At 48.7% G+C, this 20,041-nt stretch overlaps 1 protein-coding gene across 7 annotated transcripts in view; it reads left to right on the top strand.

Moving 5' to 3' along the window:
• The window catches only part of DAB2IP (DAB2 interacting protein), a 151,665-nt gene that overhangs the window by 27,443 nt on the left and 104,181 nt on the right, over positions 1-20,041 (top strand). For 3 of the 7 annotated variants that reach the window (XM_064728037.1, XM_064728039.1, XM_064728041.1), the window contains exon 2: positions 18,755-18,858. In XM_064728037.1, coding sequence (XP_064584107.1) covers positions 18,755-18,858 — 104 coding nt within the window. Of the gene's footprint in view, positions 1-2,669; positions 2,989-18,754; positions 18,859-20,041 lie in introns of those variants that run through there. The other 4 variants (XM_064728038.1, XM_064728040.1, XM_064728036.1 and 1 more) reach the window with 3 other exon arrangements.

The following is a 20,041-nucleotide window of genomic DNA, read 5'->3' as shown; positions in this document are numbered from 1 at the left end:
GCCTCCTCAGAGCCAGCCTGCTGTGAATTCCCACCGCCGAGGAGATGCAGAAATTTAAACCTTATCTAAAACTCTCCTTGTTGGGAATTGGAGGTGTCATTCCCTTACTTCCTTTTCAGATAGGGATATCTGAGAAATTCTTTTATTCACATTTTAAAAATACATTATGGCTCTTTCTTAAAAAAAGTCAGGACATTATTTATTAGAAGCAAATAACTGACTTCCCCACTTGATATTGGGCACATTCCTTGGATTTTTTTTTTTTTTTACCTGAATGAAAAAGAGGAAGTTCATGTGTTTTAAGTACATTCAACTGAGCAAGTATTTGCAGAAGCAAATATGCAGACGTGTCTGTGCTCTGGTGGACAAAAGATACTGTAGGAAAAAAAGATAATTATGTTTAATACTTCTTCATCCTGTAGCATCTGAAGTTAAATCCTTCAGAAACATTGTTAAGTGAGAGAGACAGAGCCAAGCTGGGGAAACTGAAACACAACTCCCAACCATTTCTTTATACTTTTATATAGGGCTGCTTTCTCTTGTCATACAGTTCACAGTCCCTCATTAACCTCTCCTGCTTCGTGGTCACCTGTATGAGTGTTTCTGAAGGTACCTGGCTGATTAAAAATAAAAATCTCTGAGTGTTCCCACCTCCCATTCCCTCAGAGCTTGGGGAGATCCCCAGCAGCCGCCCCTGCCGCATCCCCAGGGCTCTGAGCATGAGTCACCTCGCTCCACTTAAACAAAATCAAACCTTCCCCTTTCAGATCATCTAAATTTGGGTGAGCTTTTAAAATGGTTTTCTTTAAACTTTCATTTCCATCAGTGCTTTTTTTTTCCTATTGGGAATGACAAAAGTAAATTGGATAGGCCGTTTTAAAGATATTTCTAGTGATAAAAGCATAATTGTGAAAGACTCTCTTCAGAGCTTTCATCCCAGTTATTATGACACAGAATTGCAGAGAGACACCTGAATATTTGAGTTCTCGTCTACAGCAAATCTTTAACCAAACCCCTCAGTATTTTCAGCCTTTCCCATCGCTGTTTTCTGGATGTTCTCAGCTCCTTTTGGGAGTTGAATCAGCTGCACAGGACGAGTCTCTGCTCATCTGGAAAACAGTTGGAGTTGTCCCTGTATTTTTATTTTTTTATGTACCCAATATGCAGAAGAAGGCGATTCTGGCTAGGAGGAGGAGCAGATGAGCAGCACGTGGGGGCTTTGCCTTGGTGGGGATGTGCAGGGTGTGCAGGCGATGTCCCCCTGCCGGGCCGGGAGCCCCCGCTGTCCAGCTGGGATCTGCCTCCTTGACCTGAACTTGGCGCTGCCCTCCCCAGTGCTCATTCCTGCACTGCCTGAAAGCTGGCGCCGAATTCCTCACGTGTGGCCTCAAAACCAGGCATGGACTTCAGGCAAGAGCGAGCCTTGGGCTTCCTCCTGGACGGGCCTTTCTCGGCCGACACACAGCGCTGATGTTTTCCATGGCTGTGGAAATGTGTGAAACCCTCAAATCGGGGAGGATGGCTGGTGCTGGGGAAGGGACTCCTGTCCCGGTGCAGTTTCTGCCTCTTGTTACTGGAGGTACAAGACAGGATAATCCAGGGAAGTTTTCCAGCTCCTGCTGAAGCTCCTGCTCCGGGGGAACGGGGCTCATCCACAGCCAAGCCCGTGGCTGGTCATGAGACACCACAAAGATAAATTTGCACAGAAGTCTGGGAAAAATGACAACTGAGGACACAACACAGAGTTATTGTGCAGATGTTGTTTTGCAGCTCATCCCACTCGGATGAGGTTTCTCTGTTACCTGCCAGCCTGGGAGAAGCAGCAGCCACGCATTCAGTTCTTGGCCACCATTCTGGGTCTCTGAAATGTTTTCTGTCACTTCCTGCAGAGTCATTTTTGTGCCATCAAGGGAAGGAGCTTAGGTGCAGAATTCTGGACAATTCACTTTTGACCTTTTGAAGCAGTAAAGGTGGAGTGAAATGTTTTATCTGTTTAATATATATATGTAGTTTTATTTTCTTCCATGGCTTAAAGTGTTAATTCTGCCCATTGAAATGTAATTTTATGGAGCAATATGAGCCGGAGGCAGAATCTTCGATGCCATCAGGACCCAAATGGTAAATAGGCCCTTTCTCTAATTTGTGGGATGTGCTATAACTCAGTTTGAATGTTGAAAGGAAATGGGCCTCCAGGGGAGTCTGGAGCTCTGTTCATTCAACTTCTAATTAAAGTTTTCCCCTCTCAAATTTCACTTTATTTTCCGGGGCTTTTGCTCCATGATGATTATTACCATGTGTGCCATGGCCAGGAAATCATTATCCCCTCTCCGATCCCTCCCCACAGATGAGCGGGCTCGGGGCAGGCAGAGCGGCCGGGGCCGGGCCGGGAGCCGGGAATCCTTCCAGGACACTCTGATCAGATGTCTGGCGGACAGGATCCAGTCCAGGATTTCCCCCAGCCTATGCTTCACGTTTCAGGAGCCCAGGCCAGCTCTGGCTTCCTATTCCTACTCCAGCAGCCTTATCTTTTTGGGGGCAGGAGTTGTTAGCACAGTTTATCTTGCTCGCTTGGAGTCCTCCCTCGGCTGAGACATGCACTCCGGTGCCTCCTGCTTTTTTTTCCCTCTCTCTCTCCCTCTTATGTTTTCTTCTTGTTGTTTTTCTTTTTAAATGTGTCAAGTGAAGAGTTCCTCTTCCCCCCTCTCCCTTTCCCCTCCAAAGAACCACCCTCCAGTTCATTAAAACGCTGGGACTGTTTTGCTCCTGTACCAGAGCGGAGAGCGAACCCGTGCCTGCATGTCTGGGTGTGTAAAATAGATCCAAAAATGTCCATGAACAGCAGGAAAAGTTCTGGGAGACCGTCCTACTACTACCGACTGCTCCGGAGGTCCCGACTGCAGAGACAGCGCAGCCGATCCCGCAGCCGGAACAGGCTTAGCAGGGGTAATTGCGAGCTCTTTCCTTGCCGTGCTCTGCCCGCTGCCGTAGGTAGGTGAGGATGAGGGTGAGGGTGAGGATGAGGATGAGGATGAGGGTGAGGATGAGGGTGAGATGAGGATGAGGGTGAGGGTGAGGATGAGGATGAGGATGAGGATGAGGATGAGGATGAGGATGAGGATGAGGGTGAGGATGAGGATGAGGATGAGGATGAGGGTGAGGGTGAGGATGAGGGTGAGGATGAGGATGAGGGTGAGGGTGAGGATGAGGATGAGGATGAGGGTGAGGATGAGGATGAGGATGAGGATGAGGATGAGGATGAGGGTGAGGATGAGGATGAGGATGAGGATGAGGATGAGGGTGAGGATGAGGACGAGGATGAGGGTGAGGGTGAAGATGAGGATGAGGGTGAGGTGAGGATGAGGATGGGGGTGAGGATGAGGATGAGGGTGAGGATGAGGGTGAGGATGAAGATGAGGTGAGGATGAGGGTGAGGGTGAGGATGAGGGTGAGGATGAGGATGAGGGTGAGGGTGAGGATAAGGATGAGGATGAGGTGAGGATGAGGATGAGGATGAGGATGAGGATGAGGATGAGGGTGAGGATGAGGATGAGGATGAGGATGAGGATGAGGATGAGGATGAGGATGAGGGTGAGGGTGAGGGTGAGGGTGAGGGTGAGGGTGAGGGTGAGGATGAGGGTGAGGATGAGGATGAGGGTGAGGGTGAGGATGAGGATGAGGATGAGGGTGAGGGTGAGGATGAGGGTGAGGATGAGGGTGAGGATGAGGATGAGGGTGAGGATGAGGATGAGGGTGAGGGTGAGGATGAGGATGAGGATGAGGATGAGGATGAGGATGAGGGTGAGGATGAGGATGAGGATGAGGATGAGGGTGAGGGTGAGGATGAGGATGAGGATGAGGATGAGGATGAGATGAGGATGAGATGAGGATGAGGAGAAGTGAGGAGAGGGTGAGGTGAGGATGAGGATGAGGGTGAGGATGAGGATGAGGATGAGGGTGAGGATGAGGATGAGGATGAAGATGAGGGTGAGGATGAGGTGAGGATGAGGATGAGATGGGGGGTGAGGTGAGATGGTAGGATGAGGATGAGGATGAGGTGGATGAGATGTGAGGAGTGAGGATGAGGATAGAAGGATGAGGGTGAGTGAGGGGATGAGGATGAGGATGAGGGTGAGGGTGAGGGTGAGGATGAGGGTGAGGATGAGGATGAGGATGAGGGTGAGGATGAGGAGGGGCGCGGGCCCCCCAGCCCGGGAGCGGCCCGGGCTCTGCACAAGGTCAGTGTGCGAGGGACTGGGGCCAGCGTGGCTGCTCTAACCCCGTGTGCTGCTCTAAGCCGGCTTTCCAGCTAACCAGGCTCAGCTCTGCGCTCTGCCATTGAGGGAGCTGCCTCTCCCAGGGTTTGGAGGCCTCACTGATGCTTGCAGAGCTTTGGAAAGCCGTGCTGAGGAGATGGGCTCTCTCAGCAGAGATGTGTGCCTGGATTCTTGTTCTTCGTGAGCCGAGGGTCACCAGGGGCTGGAGATGACAAAGCTGAGAACTGTTTAGGGGTAGGATTTTCCAAAGAGCCTAAAGATTGTGCTCCTGAGGCATTGCAGAAACCTGTGGGACCTGAAGCCCCAAATCACTTTGCACTTTAAAAAATCCTGCTCTAAAAGAGCTTATTTGTCCTCAGCAGCAGGAGGGAGGTCCACAGAGGGATGTTTCTGTAGGGCACAGGCAGCCCATTCCTTCTACTGGAGGCAGCAACTGACCCAGTTGCATTTTTAAAACCAGCTATTCTGCCTTTCTCTTTCTTCTGCTGTGAAATAACTGTTTATTGGTTCTTTTCCCTGTCGTTAAAGCAGCCAAAAAGTGGGAGTATGTGAGTGTTTTCCTATTGAATTTTTTCAGAGGAGGGGAGAGGGTTGTGTTTGCCCTGCAGTCTGGCAGTCCTGGTGTATTTATCATGCTGTGAGCCTAATCAAAGCCATTAACTGAAAAGATTTCCCCTTTTCTTGTTATTGTGTGAATAAAAAGCACAACTGCAACTTTACATCAGGTGTCTGTGCAAATCCAGGCTTGGACTTGTCTCAATGCAGTTAATTCTGATTTATGGAGCAGATTTTAAACTTTTCTCTAGTACTGTAAGATTTAGCTCGGTGCAATGTCCTCTTTCCTCTTTTCCTGGCACTCAGGACGATTTTAAGGATTTTGAATCATTGCTGAGAAAACAATGGGAAGCTAAATGAGTCCCTGAGCTTCAGCTTTTCCTTCAGACCGTGGTTTTCTTTGCATGATTTTTTTGTTGTTTTGCCTGTCAGGGAGGAGTGTTTGTAAACTCCCAAACACGTCCCAGTTCCCTTTCCCTCTTTATTTGTGTGCTGTGCAAAACCAAAATATTTTACTGTCATTTCAGTTACTGTGACAAACTAAATGTGTTCAGTTTCGTTTAGGTAACCCAAAGTGAACTTAATGGCATCATTTGTCAGGAACACGAGGAATATTCAGGCAGATTTGATGGAAATGGGAATCAGCCCGAAAGTTTGTAAGAAATTGGATTTGAACCAGCTGAAATCTTGTTGCTGTTGATCTCTCCTGGAGTATTTTGTGTTGTCTGTGGGATCCCTGCCTCTCAGCAGTGGCTGAGCTCCTCTTATCTGTACATCTGAAAGGGATTTGCAAAGCTGGATGAGAATTTTCTCTTTGTTTTGATCTGTTTCTGTTGTGCAGGGGTGGTGTCACACAGCAGGTCAGAGGGAGCTTGTCCAGGCTGGGCAGGGTGATGGAAGTGCTGCAATAATGCAGCAGGAATACTTTCCTTAACAGTTTTGTTCCCACTGGAAGAAGGATGAACTGTGGGGGTCTGGGGGCTCCAGGAGCAGCAGGAAAAGTCAGGCTGGGGTTGCACAGCTCTGGGAGGGCTGAGACCCAGTCTGGGAAATGGATTTTGCTTCCTGAGGTACAGAGAGAGCCACTCCCTCAGGAAAGAGCTGCTCTGGTGCTTCCAGCTGGGCAAAGTGAGCAGAGTTTGCATTTTGTGTGCAAGGATCTGAGGGAGGGAGGAAGAGCTTTGTGTTGGGACTCCAGATGGAGCCAGCCTGCTTCAGTGTGCAGAAAAATGTCCAGGACTCAGAGCTGTTGGCAGTGACAGCAGCTTGTTCAGTGGCTCGTGTGATGGCACCCTCTGTTGTGGAGCTCTCTGGTCAGCCCTGGTGCCTCTGACACATCCATCACGTGTCCGTGTGTCTGTCACTCTGTCCCTCTGGGGGCCCAGGCTGCAATATCTGACCAGTGGCACTGCTGGGGAGGGCAAAGCCAGGCAGGAGGGGAAGGCTGCTCTGAGAGGCTGATGAGATCCTGCCTCCAGCACGTTTAAACTGTGCCTGTTTGGGAGTGGGTAAAGCAGACAGGCTTCACTGCACTGCAAATCTCTGCTGGAAGGAGGACAGTGCCTGAAACCCCCAGCTCTGCTCTCACAGAGAGTCAGGACGTGCTGCAGGTCAACATCAGTTAGATAAAAATCTACCTGCAGAACGCCTGGAGCATCTGTTCAGCTCAGAGATGTGTGGGACTGCAGGAGGAATCATGGCAGTAATTATAATTACTCCCAGGTGACCCATCTGATGCAGTGGAAGGTACTTGGGAGGCAGAGCGGGGAGAAGGAGAATTTGCAGTGACAGCAGCACCTGCTTGTGGCTGCACTTGGGTCCGTGGCTTTCTTCAGGATCCCTCCCTGCTGCTCCTTACCCATGGACACCATGGAGGGATGGGGGTCAGTGGGAAGGGTTCTGAAAATTCCCTTTGCTGACAGAAACCGCTCACGGTGCTGCATTCCCAGTCCCATCTCTGAGCCAAATGCAGCTTTGGCTTCAGGGCCTTCTTGTGTAAAACTCAGCAGGAAATCAGCTGGCATCAAAGGCCTGAGAATTTGAGAACATTGGAGTTCCTGATCTTGAAGGTTTAGTGTTCCTGATCCTTCTGCCTCTGTCAGCCTCAGACATAAATGTCTTGCTCTGTGTTCTGTTTATCACAGATGCTTTTCAAGGTGTTTTATGAAAAGGATTTTTATTAAACAGACTTTCTTCTTCCTTTCCTTTGATGGCAGCTGTGAAGAGAAAACTGACTGATCTTCAGCAAAACCCAGAATTTCAGTGCACTGAACACTGAGCTGGGAGGCCAAGGTCAGGCTGGGTTTTTTTCTCAGCACAGGCTATTCAGATACACATCTGTTGAAAACAGCTGGAATTTAGTCTTTGTCTCTCTGTTTGATGAAATCAAAAGCTTTTAAGTGATAAATGAGAGATCAGCTTATACCCAAATAATCAATACCTTGGAGGTTCAGGCACTCCCTTGGGACAAGGGAAGCAGAGATTGGAAAATTGTCCCAGCATGTCCCAGAGTGACATAACAACTAAGGAGGTTTTATTATATTTAAAGCCGACTGATATTGCACTCACCTCCCACTAATCTTCCCTAGCTGAAAATCTGTTCTGCAGCACATTAACTAAAAGTGATGCTGGACAAGGAATGCCAGCTGGAATTTCTCCCTCTCCACCTCTGCAGGACTTTGTTTTTCTTTTAAGGGCTGGGAGCAGGCAAGTGAGGAGCCCAGTAATAAATATTAGCAATAGGCTTGGGTTTGTTTTTTTTTACAAGGGTGGTGTCTTTTAAATGCCAGGAAAAGGAGACCTTCCTGCTTTGCACTTTTTAATGATCATTGCTTTGTTTTTCAAGTCTCTTTTGTGGCATTTTCTGTTTCACCACAGAAGTCTTGCAGCCTTTCATTGAAATTTTAACAGCATGGCTGACAGATGCCCATAGAAAAGATATGCAAAATGTTTAAAGCTGTGCTGTTTATAGGAAATATTCACTGACAGCTGTGCTATTTTTAGCACCAGTGCTCCAGCTGAGACTTTGCTGTGTTTGTTCAATGCTTCATTGTCTAGTAAAAATCGAGACTAAATTTAATGACTTGGGAAGTGGTGTGTGGAGGAATTCTGGAATTGTTTTGATATTAAACAACGCTTAAATCTCAGAATCCCTTTAATAAGCAAAAATTTAGAGTGAATTTATTGCAGGCAAATTTATTGGGCTGACCCTTCAGCAGGAAGGAGGTGGCAGCAGTGCCTTGACTCCCTTTGCTCCTACAGCAAAGCCTGACCTGCCCCACCTCCTCCAGCAATGCAGGAACATCCACACTCAGTGATGTTCTCTGAGAAATTCCTACGAGATCTAAAATGAATCCAGTTGTAACAGTTCCCCTGGGAAAGCCCGGTGGGACTCTCTCAGGAGCACTGTCGCTTTTTGCTCATCTCTTCCTCTATCTCTGTTTGCAGCCCTCTCCCCTGGCAGTCCCATCCTTTTCCCCTTTTCCCTGACTGAGTTCCTGAGAGGGGCTGACTGCCCTGCAAGGAGTGAAGGAGCAGATTTGCTCTCGAGTAATGCACAATGAGTTTTTATCTACAAGCTGTGGGTACTAAATGAGAAAGAGGTTAAAAACCCTGGTCTGAGTCCAAACTAGAATTGCTTCCAAAAACATGCTTCGAGGGGTTTCAGCAGACTTTTCATGATCACTCATGTATTAGAGTAAGTTTGTCTCCTTACAGCTGTGGCAGTCCAAACAATTTAGACACAGAGCTGCCTTTTAAAGCTTTTAAACCTGTATTTCCCTTGAAGGTCTTCTAGTGTGCCACTAATCCCCTAAGTTATTGCACTGAAGGCACTCTCTAATCCTTTAATTCACTCTGCTCTCAATAGAGATGGGAACGAGCTGGGTCAGGGAACGTTCTCATTTGGGCTTTATCAGTTTTGCTTTTTTCAGCTCAGACACTTCTGAGCGTGGTTTGCTTTCCTTTGCAACACTCCAGAGAGTATTTTAGAGTCAGACCCAAATTGTTTGTGTGTTTGTGTACATGCTTGTGGAAGAAGGTGCACAGAACTCCTGACTCCTGTCACTGGTTTGTGCAGCCCCGGGGTCAGGCTTTTACACTGAGTTCCTCAGGCCCCTTTGGGAATCAGAGAATGGAAAAATGGATGGTTTTTTGAGAACTGTGAACCATTCCCCATTCAGTGTCAGCCACAGGCAATTTCTGCAAGCTTTTTTCGCCCAGACCTACACAAGAGAGAGATTCTGACTAATGTTTCTTGGTGCTGAAGGTAAAGCTTTGAGGTGATGAGCAATGCCAGACAAGTGTTGTGGTTTTACTAATAACATAAACTCTAAAAGACTTGTTAGAGCAACACATGGCCTGAATTTTGCAGGTTTGTGCTGCCCATTGGTTTTTTCCTTGCATGAGGGGCATGTTCTTATTGTAGGTCTGGTTTGGAGAGCCAGGCTGGGACCACGAGCAGCTCCCAGAGGCTCATTAGGAATCCCAGGCTCTCACACTGCTCCAGAAGTTCATCTTAAGTTGAGCATTGAAGCATTCAGTTGGATGAAAAACATGCCCTGCAATTGTATGGACTTGGAGAACACTGACAGCAATAAAGACAACCAAAGTTTTGCTTCGTTAACATTTGCACTGAAAGAGGAATCCTCAGATGCTGAGCACTTAATGTTTCCTTTTGAAGAAACCAATTTATGTGAAGTGCAAGTTTCTTTTGTACTTTACATGGTCATATTTTTGGTTTCTTACAGCATTTCTGCATCACTGAATTTCTTTTAGAGTCAGAGATCAAGCTTGGGCTTGTTCTGAAGTACCCAAATGTGCTAATAGGGGGACTGGTGTAAAATTTGGCGTCTGGAGTTAAATTACAGGATGCTTCTTGAGCTTCTTGGTTTCTATAGGAACAAGTAATAGTCATCCTTCATGATTAAGCAGTGTCCATGGTAACCAAACGAGCAAGTTTTAAATGAAAGATCTTTTCCCTTTACATTTTTAGCAGTCAAAGGTTACCAATTATTACCTTTATACCCTTAGACTAGAACACATTTTGATGGGGCTGGTGTGTTTGAAGTGAGAACATTTGGTGTTCATTTACATAACTCTGCTTCTAGGATCAGCTCAAAGTCTGGTGAACACCGAAAGGAAATTTCAGAGAGTGGGGTGGGGTGCATGAACCCCCCAGGAGGGTGAATGTTGGTCACTAAATTGCTGAATTGCTCTGCAGGGTTGCAGTGTTGCTGTTCAAGTGCCCATTTGCTCCTCAGAGTGACTGCAGGGCAGTTCTGGAGGGAGAAATCCCAACACAGATCTTGCATATTTTTTAGGATGGAAAATGCAAATGTCAGTGTTGGTGTAGGTAAGAACATTCTCCTGCTCCCTCCTGTTTCAAAAATAGGTTGGGAAGTGAAAACACGACTGGTTTTTAATGTTCCTTGTCTCTCCTTGGCACTGGTGTTGTTTGCTTGAAAACTGCAGAGTGAGTGTGCAGCTGCCACCTGCGAGTGTTTGCAGAGCAGGTTTGTGGGAGAGGAGCAGAAATACCCACCCACCCCCAGAGGAAATAAAAGGATCAGTCACAATAAATTAGGATTTACATTCCACAATTTCTAATAGTGAAACAATTGCTGAGAGAGTCTGAGCAGCCAGAGGAGAGATGGATGGGGAACAGCAGTGAGCAGGGATGGGATCTCAGCAGTGCCTTGGCACAGGGGGCATTGCCCAGGTGTGCAGAGCTGCTGTGCCAACACAGCTGTGCACACACTCACATCCACACACAGCAGAGGCACATCTGTGCAAAGGATACCACTCATTTTATCTTCTATTAATGCCTGTGAAGTGCAGGAGACTTGTTTCTGTTAGCCAGGGGAGCTCTGAGGCCTCCTGCATTAATGAATGGAAAACCAGAAAATCCCTCTCAGCTCTCCCTAACCCTGTCCCCCATCCTAACCCTCCCTGACGTGAACTGGAGGAACAACAGGGGTTCCAGACTTGGCTGTCACTGCTGCTTTGAGTTGCTTCCTCATGACAGATGCTGTATTTTGGTGGTCACAAAAAATCACTGCCATCCATTATTTAAAATCCAGTATTCTTCTGTGTTCCCAGTGAAACTGTCTCCTAAATATCCAGTGTTAGATCCCAGCCTCCTGCTTTTCTGAGCAGAGTTAAAGTTCCTTGGCTGTTGAGACAATCTGAGGTGGGTGAGCAGGCTCTGGGCATTGGGACTGCTCTGAGAGCCACATGCACCATGCGAAATTCAAACCTTAATGTTTGGTCTATTATGCAGATGGATGTGAACAGAGATACGTGTGTGACCCCATTTATCTCTCTAATGAAGTGCCATCAATAGAACATCTGTTTCTTTGCTGTAGAAGATGAAACCTCTGATGAATCATGCTTATAAATTAAGTATTTATTTATTTAATTTGCATTTTACCAGTACAGACCTGTTCCAGCAGCCACTGTGCAGGGCTGGAAGAATGGCCTGGGAATGAGCTGTGGGAAGTTTCCATTTCTCCTGAGGGTGCCTCATGTGAAGGGAGCTGTTGTGGCCTGCTCAGCTCAGCTGTCCAGGGCGCTCCTGGGGAGAGCCCCTGACGGGGACAGAGCCACCCTGCCCTGGGTGCTGCGTCCAGGTGACACCTCCCGAGACAGGGACAGGAACTGCAGAGCATGGAACTTTCTCCTTGCCCTCAGATTGCCTCTGTGGATAAAGTGCTGCAGGAAAGCTCGTGGTGACAGAGCAGAATCTTTGCAGGAAGGTTCAGCATGATGGATGAGCCTAATTTAAATCTCCCCAGAGCTGACTCCTTGTTCTCCACACTCCGTGTTGCTTGTCTTTATCATCACATGGGAGGAAGCTGATGTTCCACTTCACTTTATCATCCTTTCCACTTTAACCAGGGTATTGGCAGTCACCACAGTCTGGCCCCCAACCAGGATAGAATTTCAGCTTTTTCTGATGTATTTTTTAAGTCTGAGCTTGATTTCAATTTCGCCCTGGAGAAAAGGCTCCTAATGATATGCCGTTAGCAGAGGAGGAATTTGTTCTGTGGATATCATAGCAGAGGAAGATAAATATCATACATATTTTATTTTAGAGACTAATAATGAAAGAATAAAAATACCAGCTATATATACACATATCTAGTTAAAAAATACCAGGCAGTAAAACAGAGTTTGTGCTGCAGGCTGCTCAATCAGCATGATTTGCTGTTTATCTTCAGAAAGGGAGGGTCATTTTCTGGATGCCTTCTGTTCTGTCCCTGGCACAGGTCTGGGACTGTAGCTGTACCTCATGCACCTGGATCTGATCTGGTCTCCAGGCTTGTAGCACCCAAGAGCTGCTGAATTTTCAGACCTCTCACAATGAGAATTACCTCAGCTTTCCTTTCCCATTAGTGCTATTCTTTCCTTTCCCTTTTTCCCTTGGAGAGGGATTTTCCTTTGACAAGTGGGTTTAATCTGTCTCCTCAGGATGTGTTCACCTGGATTTCTGGAGGGCAGGACTTGCCCTGGGTCTCTGTCAGAGTGCCTGGCTGTGCTGGGATGGCTCCAGAGCAGGGAAAGAGCAGGGAAAGAGCAGGGAAGGAGCAGGGAAAGCGCAGGGAAAGCGCAAGGAAAGCGCAGGGAAAGCGCAGGGAAAGCGCAGGGAAAGCGCACGGAAAGCGCACGGAAAGCGCAGGGAAAGCGCAGGGAAAGCGCAGGGAAAGCGCGGGGAAAGCGCAGGGAAAGCGCAGGGAAAGCGCACGGAAAGCGCAGGGAAAGCGCAGGGAAAGCGCACGGAAAGCGCACGGAAAGCGCAGGGAAAGCGCAGGGAAAGCGCACGGAAAGCGCAGGGAAAGCGCACGGAAAGCGCACGGAAAGCGCAGGGAAAGCGCAGGGAAAGCGCAGGGAAAGCGCAGGGAAAGCGCAGGGAAAGCGCAGGGAAAGCGCACGGAAAGAGCAGGGAAAGCGCAGGGAAAGCGCAGGGAAGGAGCAGGGAAAGCGCCCTGAGCTCCGCTGCCCATCAGTGCCCCGCAGCCGCAGCGCAGCCGGAGGATTCCCCGCGCTGCCGCTGGGCCAGCCAAGGGCCTCCAGCTCCATCTAGTGAGGCACCGGGGCCGCGGCTGGCACACGCAGCCCCACAGCCCATTGCTGGGCCGGGCACCGCGGCTCCTCCCGGGCTGGGCATGGAAATCCCAGCCCAGCTTTCCCGGAGAGAGGGGCACCGGCACCCGGCAGCCAGAGCCCGCAGAAAGGCAAGAGAGGAGCCTTTGCTGCTTGCACACATCAGAAAGCACCGAGGCAGATGCTGGGAGAGGAGTTCTCTTACTGGGTAATAGAGAAAATTAAGGAATAGATACATATCAAGTACTCAGAAAAATAGCAGAGCTTTTTTCAGCACTAGATTCAAGAGCCATTAATAGCACTGGCTCAGGAGCAGGATGAGGGATATTAAATCCATGATATCCAGGAACCTGCCACAGAGATGAGGGGAGAGCCATTAAAGTGCACAGTGTGCCGTGGCAGAGGTCAGTGTCACTCCAAATCATTATTTAACAAAGAAAAAGCTCTTCTTTCAGGAGTTCTTAGTCCCACTTTGAGAGAAGATAACAGATAAGGTAACAGGTTTTAGCTGAGGGGACCAGTTTCCACTGATGTGAAACCATCAGTGTGTTCTGATGTTTTCTGGGATTTGTTTTCTGTATTCCTTCTAACAAGGCTCTTCAGTTCACACAACTGCCCCAGCCACCGTTCTTGGAGCTGCAGAGAATTGTGTGCCTCTAAGTGGTGCTTCAGGTGTGCTTTGCTGCTTTTAGGCAGGGGCACTGTCATCAGAGACACACTGAATGTGGTGCTTTTGTACCACTGCAGTCACCTGAGGGGGAAACAAAGGCACTGGTAAGAGGCTGGCTCAGTTTGGTGTCATTGCTGTGGGGAGCAGTAACTGTGGGCATAGACTCAGTTGTTTAATTCCAAGTATTTGGTGCCAGAGTGTAGCCCAGAAGGCAAGTAATGATCCCAATTTATTTTTTTGTTCTGTATGTAAACAGTTAGATAAGGGAGAGGGGGTTTTACCAGCTGTAGTTCTGTAAACAGTGTCCTTAATTGTCTGGAAAGGTCATGAGAGCATGAGAAAATGTGAAACTATTTCTGCTTGGAGCATGAAATGACTGGGGAGTAAATCAGCGATTCTGATGTGGAAGAGTTGTGGGTACAGCCAGGGGGATTGCTGGGCTTTATGGAAGCTTATGAATGTTTAAGCCAGAGATTCTAAGATGCAAAAAGAAATAATTTTATTCTAAGATAAGAAGCAGGAGTGGCATGGCTTCCCCTAGGCTGGAGAACACCCTCTCTGTGTTCATTAGCTTTGCTTTCAGAGGAGTCTGCTTGTTCAGAGGGCACCAGCACCTGCCCTCAACTTCTGCCACATGGCCATTTTCATTTAAAAGTCTATTTTATTGCCTAATAGAGGTTTGGTTTTTAATTAATTTTGTGTGGTTCTGACACTGCTGTAAGGGATCAGCTGCAATTCACAGGGTCAGCAGGGCTGTGGGTGATCCATTCCAATAAATGCTGCAGGTACCTGAACCCCAAAGGAGGCCCTGAGCTGCATTCCTGGGCCAGCTGATGGGAGCAGGAAGGGCTTTCATAACCTCTCAGCCTCTGTGTCACTGGAAATCAGACATTGTGGCATCTCTGCTTCCCACTCAAAGTTCTTCACGCCTTGTGAAGAGGAAAGTTGGCTCAGCTCAGTGTTTATTATTTTCTGTCGCTGTCTATTCCGCTTTTTAAAGTGCCTCTATTCCCTTCTAAATCCCCATTTGGATTCAGACTAAAGATCCATCTTTTCTCCTGGGCTCCTGTGGCCACCCAGAGCTGTCTGAAATGTAGATTTTTCTGCAGCCTCTACTGAGTATGTGGAGTCACACAGACACTACAGATACCTGTTCTCCAGAGACTTTCTTAATTCATCAATGCTACCATGAGCCACGTTAAATCACTGTCACCGTTCTTCCTCCTCTCCTCTCTCGGGTTTGTAATAAGGACTTATTAGATAATGCAGAAATTAGAGGAATAACACCTAAATTCATTAAGCAATAAAATTAATTCACGGCCTGTAATTGTGCGAGCAGGAGACCGGTAATTCCTGTTCGTTCCGGTTTCACAGGGGCTCCGCCCTGGCAGCGCTGGGGCAGCGGCGGTGCCGGGCAGGGCCGGGCAGTGCCCGCTGGGGCAGGGCCGGGCGGTGCCGGGCAGTGCCCGCTGGGGCAGCGGCGGTGCCCGCTGGGGCAGGGCTGGGCAGTGCCCGCTGGGGCGGGGCCGGGCGGTGCCCGCTGGGACAGGGCCGGGCGGTGCCCGCTGGGGCGGGGCCGGTCGGAGCTCAGCCCCGTGCCCAGCTCAAGAACGGCCTGACCTCGGCAGGGCTGCCCGCGGCACCTCCGCACCGCCCCTGGGCTCTGGGCAACTCGGAGTTCCTGCATCACCTGCAGAGGAGCTGGTGCAGTTTTGTTGTGCTCAAAGTGTCCCTTCCATAGCCCATCCCGGGATAGGAGCAGGAACCTGCGCTCCTGCGTGTCCCGGTGCTGCTGCCTGCTCTGGCATTCCAGGCATTCCTCCCTCTCTCGCTGCCTCTGATGAAGTCATCACCTCTCCTTCTCTCCTTCCCGGCTCCTTCCGAGTGCCATGGCATGAGCGCTGCTCACCAGCACGGCTTCCTTCTGGTGAGTTCGGGGAGAACATTTCTCCTTGCTGACTTCTCTCCCAGCGCTCAGGTCGGACCTCCCTTTGTTGTCTGGAGCAGGTTCTTATCAGGAGATCAACTTGCTGGGAAGTTCCTGCTTGTTGTTATTCCATCCCGCAGCCTCGCGTTGCTTTTGTTCCCGCTGTCTCTTCCACTGGCTGATCCCTGGAATTGTGCGAGGGGGGAGTGTGAGGAGAGATGAACAAACAGGAGTTAAAGTATTTTATTCTCCATAATGAGAGCGTAATCCTGATGATCTCTTGGACTAGTTGGGATTCTCAGGAGCAGGTAATGCAAATGGAAGAACACCTCACTTGCTAAGTGAAAAGTAAACAGTAGTAACAGCTGTTTGTGTGTTTGTTACACATAACAACCCGCTTGGAGCAGTGTCTGGGAAGTGGAGTCATAGGAGGCAGTGATGTTGGGTGGGTTAAAGAAGAGTTTGGGTGCCGGGAGCTGCTCACAGCCTGTTCTGCTGCTGCCCTGGAGCCCTGGGGAGATTGCTGTGCTGCTCCATAACCATTCCACAGCGTGAAAAACAGGCATGGAAGAGTGGAGTGAGGATTAATTATTCTGTCAGTTCCAGTGCCTTGAATAAGTTAACAAACCAAATGTGTTTATTACTGTACAGAAAGAGTTTCAGAAATACTCATAAGCCCGAGGTCCTAAATTATTGTGCAGTGTTTGCAGTGCTGTGTGTCCTCTTAGCAGTGGGATGTGTTCAACTTAAAAACCTCCTGGTGCCCTCCACAGCCAACAACGTGCTGGCCCAGCTGGGGGATAACCTGGGAGAGCTTTCAGGGGCTTGATAATTTCAAGGAAGTTTCTCTTTGAAGATCTTACTCTGCACAGGGGGAGACCAAAAACATTGCAGTCTTCTGTAAATATTTGGAAAAGCAGGAGGCCCTGTTGTTTATTTCTCTCTCTCCTGTGTTGTATAACGTGGATGAGCCCTGGGCCCTCTGTGCTTTTGAGAGGTGACACAGAATTGCCCCCATGTCTGTCCAGACAGAGTTGGAAGTTCAGGAGAGCTTGGGAAGAAAAGGCCAAAATCAGACACTGAATCCGATCCCTTGAAGCTTGCTTATTTTATGCACAAGTGGGCAAATGTGACAGAAATGACAGAAAATGAGGCTGGAAGGGATTTCAGGAGGTGTGTGGTATCTGTGAGCCCCAGGAGAGTGGAGGAAAGGCAGCCCATTGTCCCTGAACCTCTCTGCAGGGAGAGCTCTGTCCATGGCAGGATGGGACTGTTCCCAGGGCCTAACCCAAATATCTTCTGCTGCAAATGAAGACATTTCTTTCTCAGCCTCTGGTGACTGTGGAGAGTTTTCATTACTGCTTACAGTGCCCTTTTCCATGGCCCTGGGCTTGCCATGGCAGCGTGGCTGATGCCCGGCCTGGGCAGAGTGACCCAGCCTGAGATGGTGCCTCCAGCCTTGAAGAAGTAAAAAGGGCACTTAAACCTTTATAAATTCATACTGCTCACCAAGTGAATGCTGTACATTCCTGGAGTTACTAATTTACCTGTAAGCTATTTTTATTAACCTTTAAAACAAACAGCTCCCCCCCATCCCCTCCAACACCCACACCCACCCCTCCTTCTGGTTATTTCTGGTTTCTTACAGAGGGTTTTGTAACATCTCTCCTGCAGTGAAACCCACAGTGCTTACACAGAGCTAAAATGAAGATTTGACTGCAAACATTTCATGAACCATAAGTTTAATAATTATAGGAGGGTTTAGGTGCTAAGCCAGCTCTGTGTTTGGTCTGGGGTCACAGTGATGTGTTTGCTGGTTCTGCTTGAGGTGTATTTTAATGATGAAATAAGAAGCTAAGTTGGGGGGCTGTTAGCCCCAGAGAGATGCTTTCCCTCGGTGCTGAGCAGTGTTTGGGGCTGGGGAGCACATGGTGAAAGTAATTTCTTGTAGCTGCCTTTCACATAATGCCATGGTTCCTGTTTTCCAGCCAGGTGTGTCAGAAATGCTTTAAACAAGGTTCATTTTTCCGGTCATTAAGAAAATGCAAAGCAGCTTCTTCAGTTGTCATCTCGAGCTCACTTTCAAAATGCTGGAATCAAGTAGTTTCTTTATGACAGTCCAAAAACAAAAGAAGGTTCAAAGGAATGGAGCGGGAGCCTGAATCTTCTGAGAGGAGATGACACCAAAGGATTTTACTGCTTGAGATTCAAAGTGCAGCTTTCTGCAGACAAAGTGCCCCAGCCATTGGAAGGCAGGCTGGAAGCTGGGAAGGCAGAGCTGCTGCTGGCTGAGTTTCACACAGGTTACGTGGCAACCAAGGAAGATGTCACCGAGCCAGCACCTCAGCCCATCCATGGCTGGAATCTCAATCTGCTCTTTTGGAGTGGGTTAAGACACATCTCAGGAATGGTGGGGTGGAATTGCTGGTGATAGTTGTTTCTTACAGTCAGGCTTTGGCAAGGGCAGAACCTTGCTGAGGAGACAATGGCCATGGAAATGCTTGGCTAAGGAGGACTCTGGAATGGTTTTGGGAAGGGAAACTTATTTCAAGGTCTGAGCATCACTGAATGGCAGCTTGGAAATAATTCTGTTTCTCTGAGTTCTATGGTGCTTTCAGAGAGGGTTTGTGAAGTGAGGAAACACCTTACGATGCTGCAGCTGACCTGTCCTAGCATCTTTCTAAATCTCTTCAGTGTTGAGCATAGTTGTTAATTTTACCTTTTCAGCCCCCTCCCTTGCCAGCAGGGAAGGAGGTAAGTATTCCTATCCTCATTTTATACTTTATCAAGAGCAGGATTTCATTATTTTTTTCCTGATTCCAAAACAAATTGCTAGAGGAATTAGAGAGGTAACTTCAGCATCCTGTGCCTCTAACCCCATTAGCAGTTTCCCCGAGGAGGATCAAATCCACAAGTGCACGGGTTTGTACTTTGCATATAATTCTCACTCATCTCAATGCAGTTTCTGTTTACTCATCTGCAGACTGGAAATAATGATAATGCCAACCTGTCAGGCATTATCTGAAGCTTACAGTTGTATAAAAATGCTAATTGTTGAAGGTGAAAGTCCTGCTGGTGGAATGTTGCTCCAGGCAGGGGAAATGCCTGGGGTGGGGTGGTCGCGCTGCCTCATTGGGAGGGAGACAGCGCACGGTGCCGGGGGTGCTGGCAGTGCTGGGCTGTCCCTGTGCTGGGTTGGTGACTGTGCCTGTGCTCTGTCCCCAGAGTCGCCCCCGGAGCGCTGCGGGCAGAGGCGCAGCATGCCCAGCGGCATCGCCGAGAAGAACCCCGGCATGGAGCCCGCGGCCACCACGCCCTTCCGCGTCACGGTCAGTGCCTGCCCCTGCCCCTGCCCCTGGGGTCCTGAGGAACGGCCGGGGGGAAAGGAGCCTGCTCACCCTGGGATGTGATGATGTGTGTGACACTGCTGTGTGTGAGACTGGGATGGCTGCTGTCAGACACTGGGAGCAGCCAGCAGCTGCCAGATGTGTCCTGGTAGAGCAGCAGGGCTTGAATGGATCTGGAGCTTCACCTGGGAAACTTTCCTGGAGAGGTTTCCTTGGTGAGTCCTGGTGCAGTGTATTCCTGGGTGCATTTACCTGTCTGCAGCTGTACAGTGTGTGCTCACACTCCTACAGAGGGAAAATCTCCTCTGGAGGAACCTGTCATTACTCACAGGACACCTGCCAAGCTGGGATTGCCCAGAGCCTGGGATCTTGTCCCAGCAGGAGCCTGGAGCAGCCATCCACTTTTTCCATGGCTTCAATCCCTGTGCTTTGAGGTGTCCCTGGTTGTTCTGCACCATGACTGCCAGAGCTCTTGGTGCTCCATGGGAAGTGCAGTGCTGTGTCAGGGACCCCAAAATGGGATCTGTCAGTGCTGAGCCCTGGCTGGCACTGCCTGGTGTCAGCACAGCCAGGAGTGAGCACAGAGTCCCCTCCCCAGGCCTGCTCACAGCAGTGTCTGGGCTGGCTCTCAGCACACACAGATATTTTTATTTTTATTCAGAGAAGACACAAATGGTCCTGCAGCAGGTTTGCTCCTTGCAGGTTTTCTCTGCAGGCCACACCTTCTTTACAGACTCAGCTACTGCTTACCAAACTCAGGGAGGCAGAACCAGAATTTCAAAGCAAAGACAATGGTGCAATCTGAAAAAAGAATAATGTGAGCACACCCAGTTCACCTGGGAACATTTGCATTGGTGAATGAGTCATGATTAGCAGTTTGGACAAGTAGTTTATTTTAGTTCTAGAAATTGTTCTTCCAGCCATCAGAACCTATTGATCTCAGTGAATGAGTATCCTTGAACTCTAAACAACTACTGCTGGTTGGTGAAAACAGCAAAACATGGTGGGAAAATCTGGATTCTTCACAGGACAGAGGACTTGGGAATATTTGTAGTCAAAGAAAAGAAAAAGCAGTTTATTCCTTTCCAATGGCATATATCCTTCTTTTTGGGTTTTTAGAGAAGCTGTTCCAGCTTTGAGCAGCTGGTGGTGGAACAGCTGATGT

The sequence above is a fragment of the Zonotrichia leucophrys genome, chromosome 17, assembly GCF_028769735.1.
Source record: "Zonotrichia leucophrys gambelii isolate GWCS_2022_RI chromosome 17, RI_Zleu_2.0, whole genome shotgun sequence".
Classification (NCBI taxonomy): Eukaryota; Metazoa; Chordata; class Aves; order Passeriformes; family Passerellidae; genus Zonotrichia; species Zonotrichia leucophrys.
This window is presented reverse-complemented; position numbering and strand designations above follow the sequence as displayed.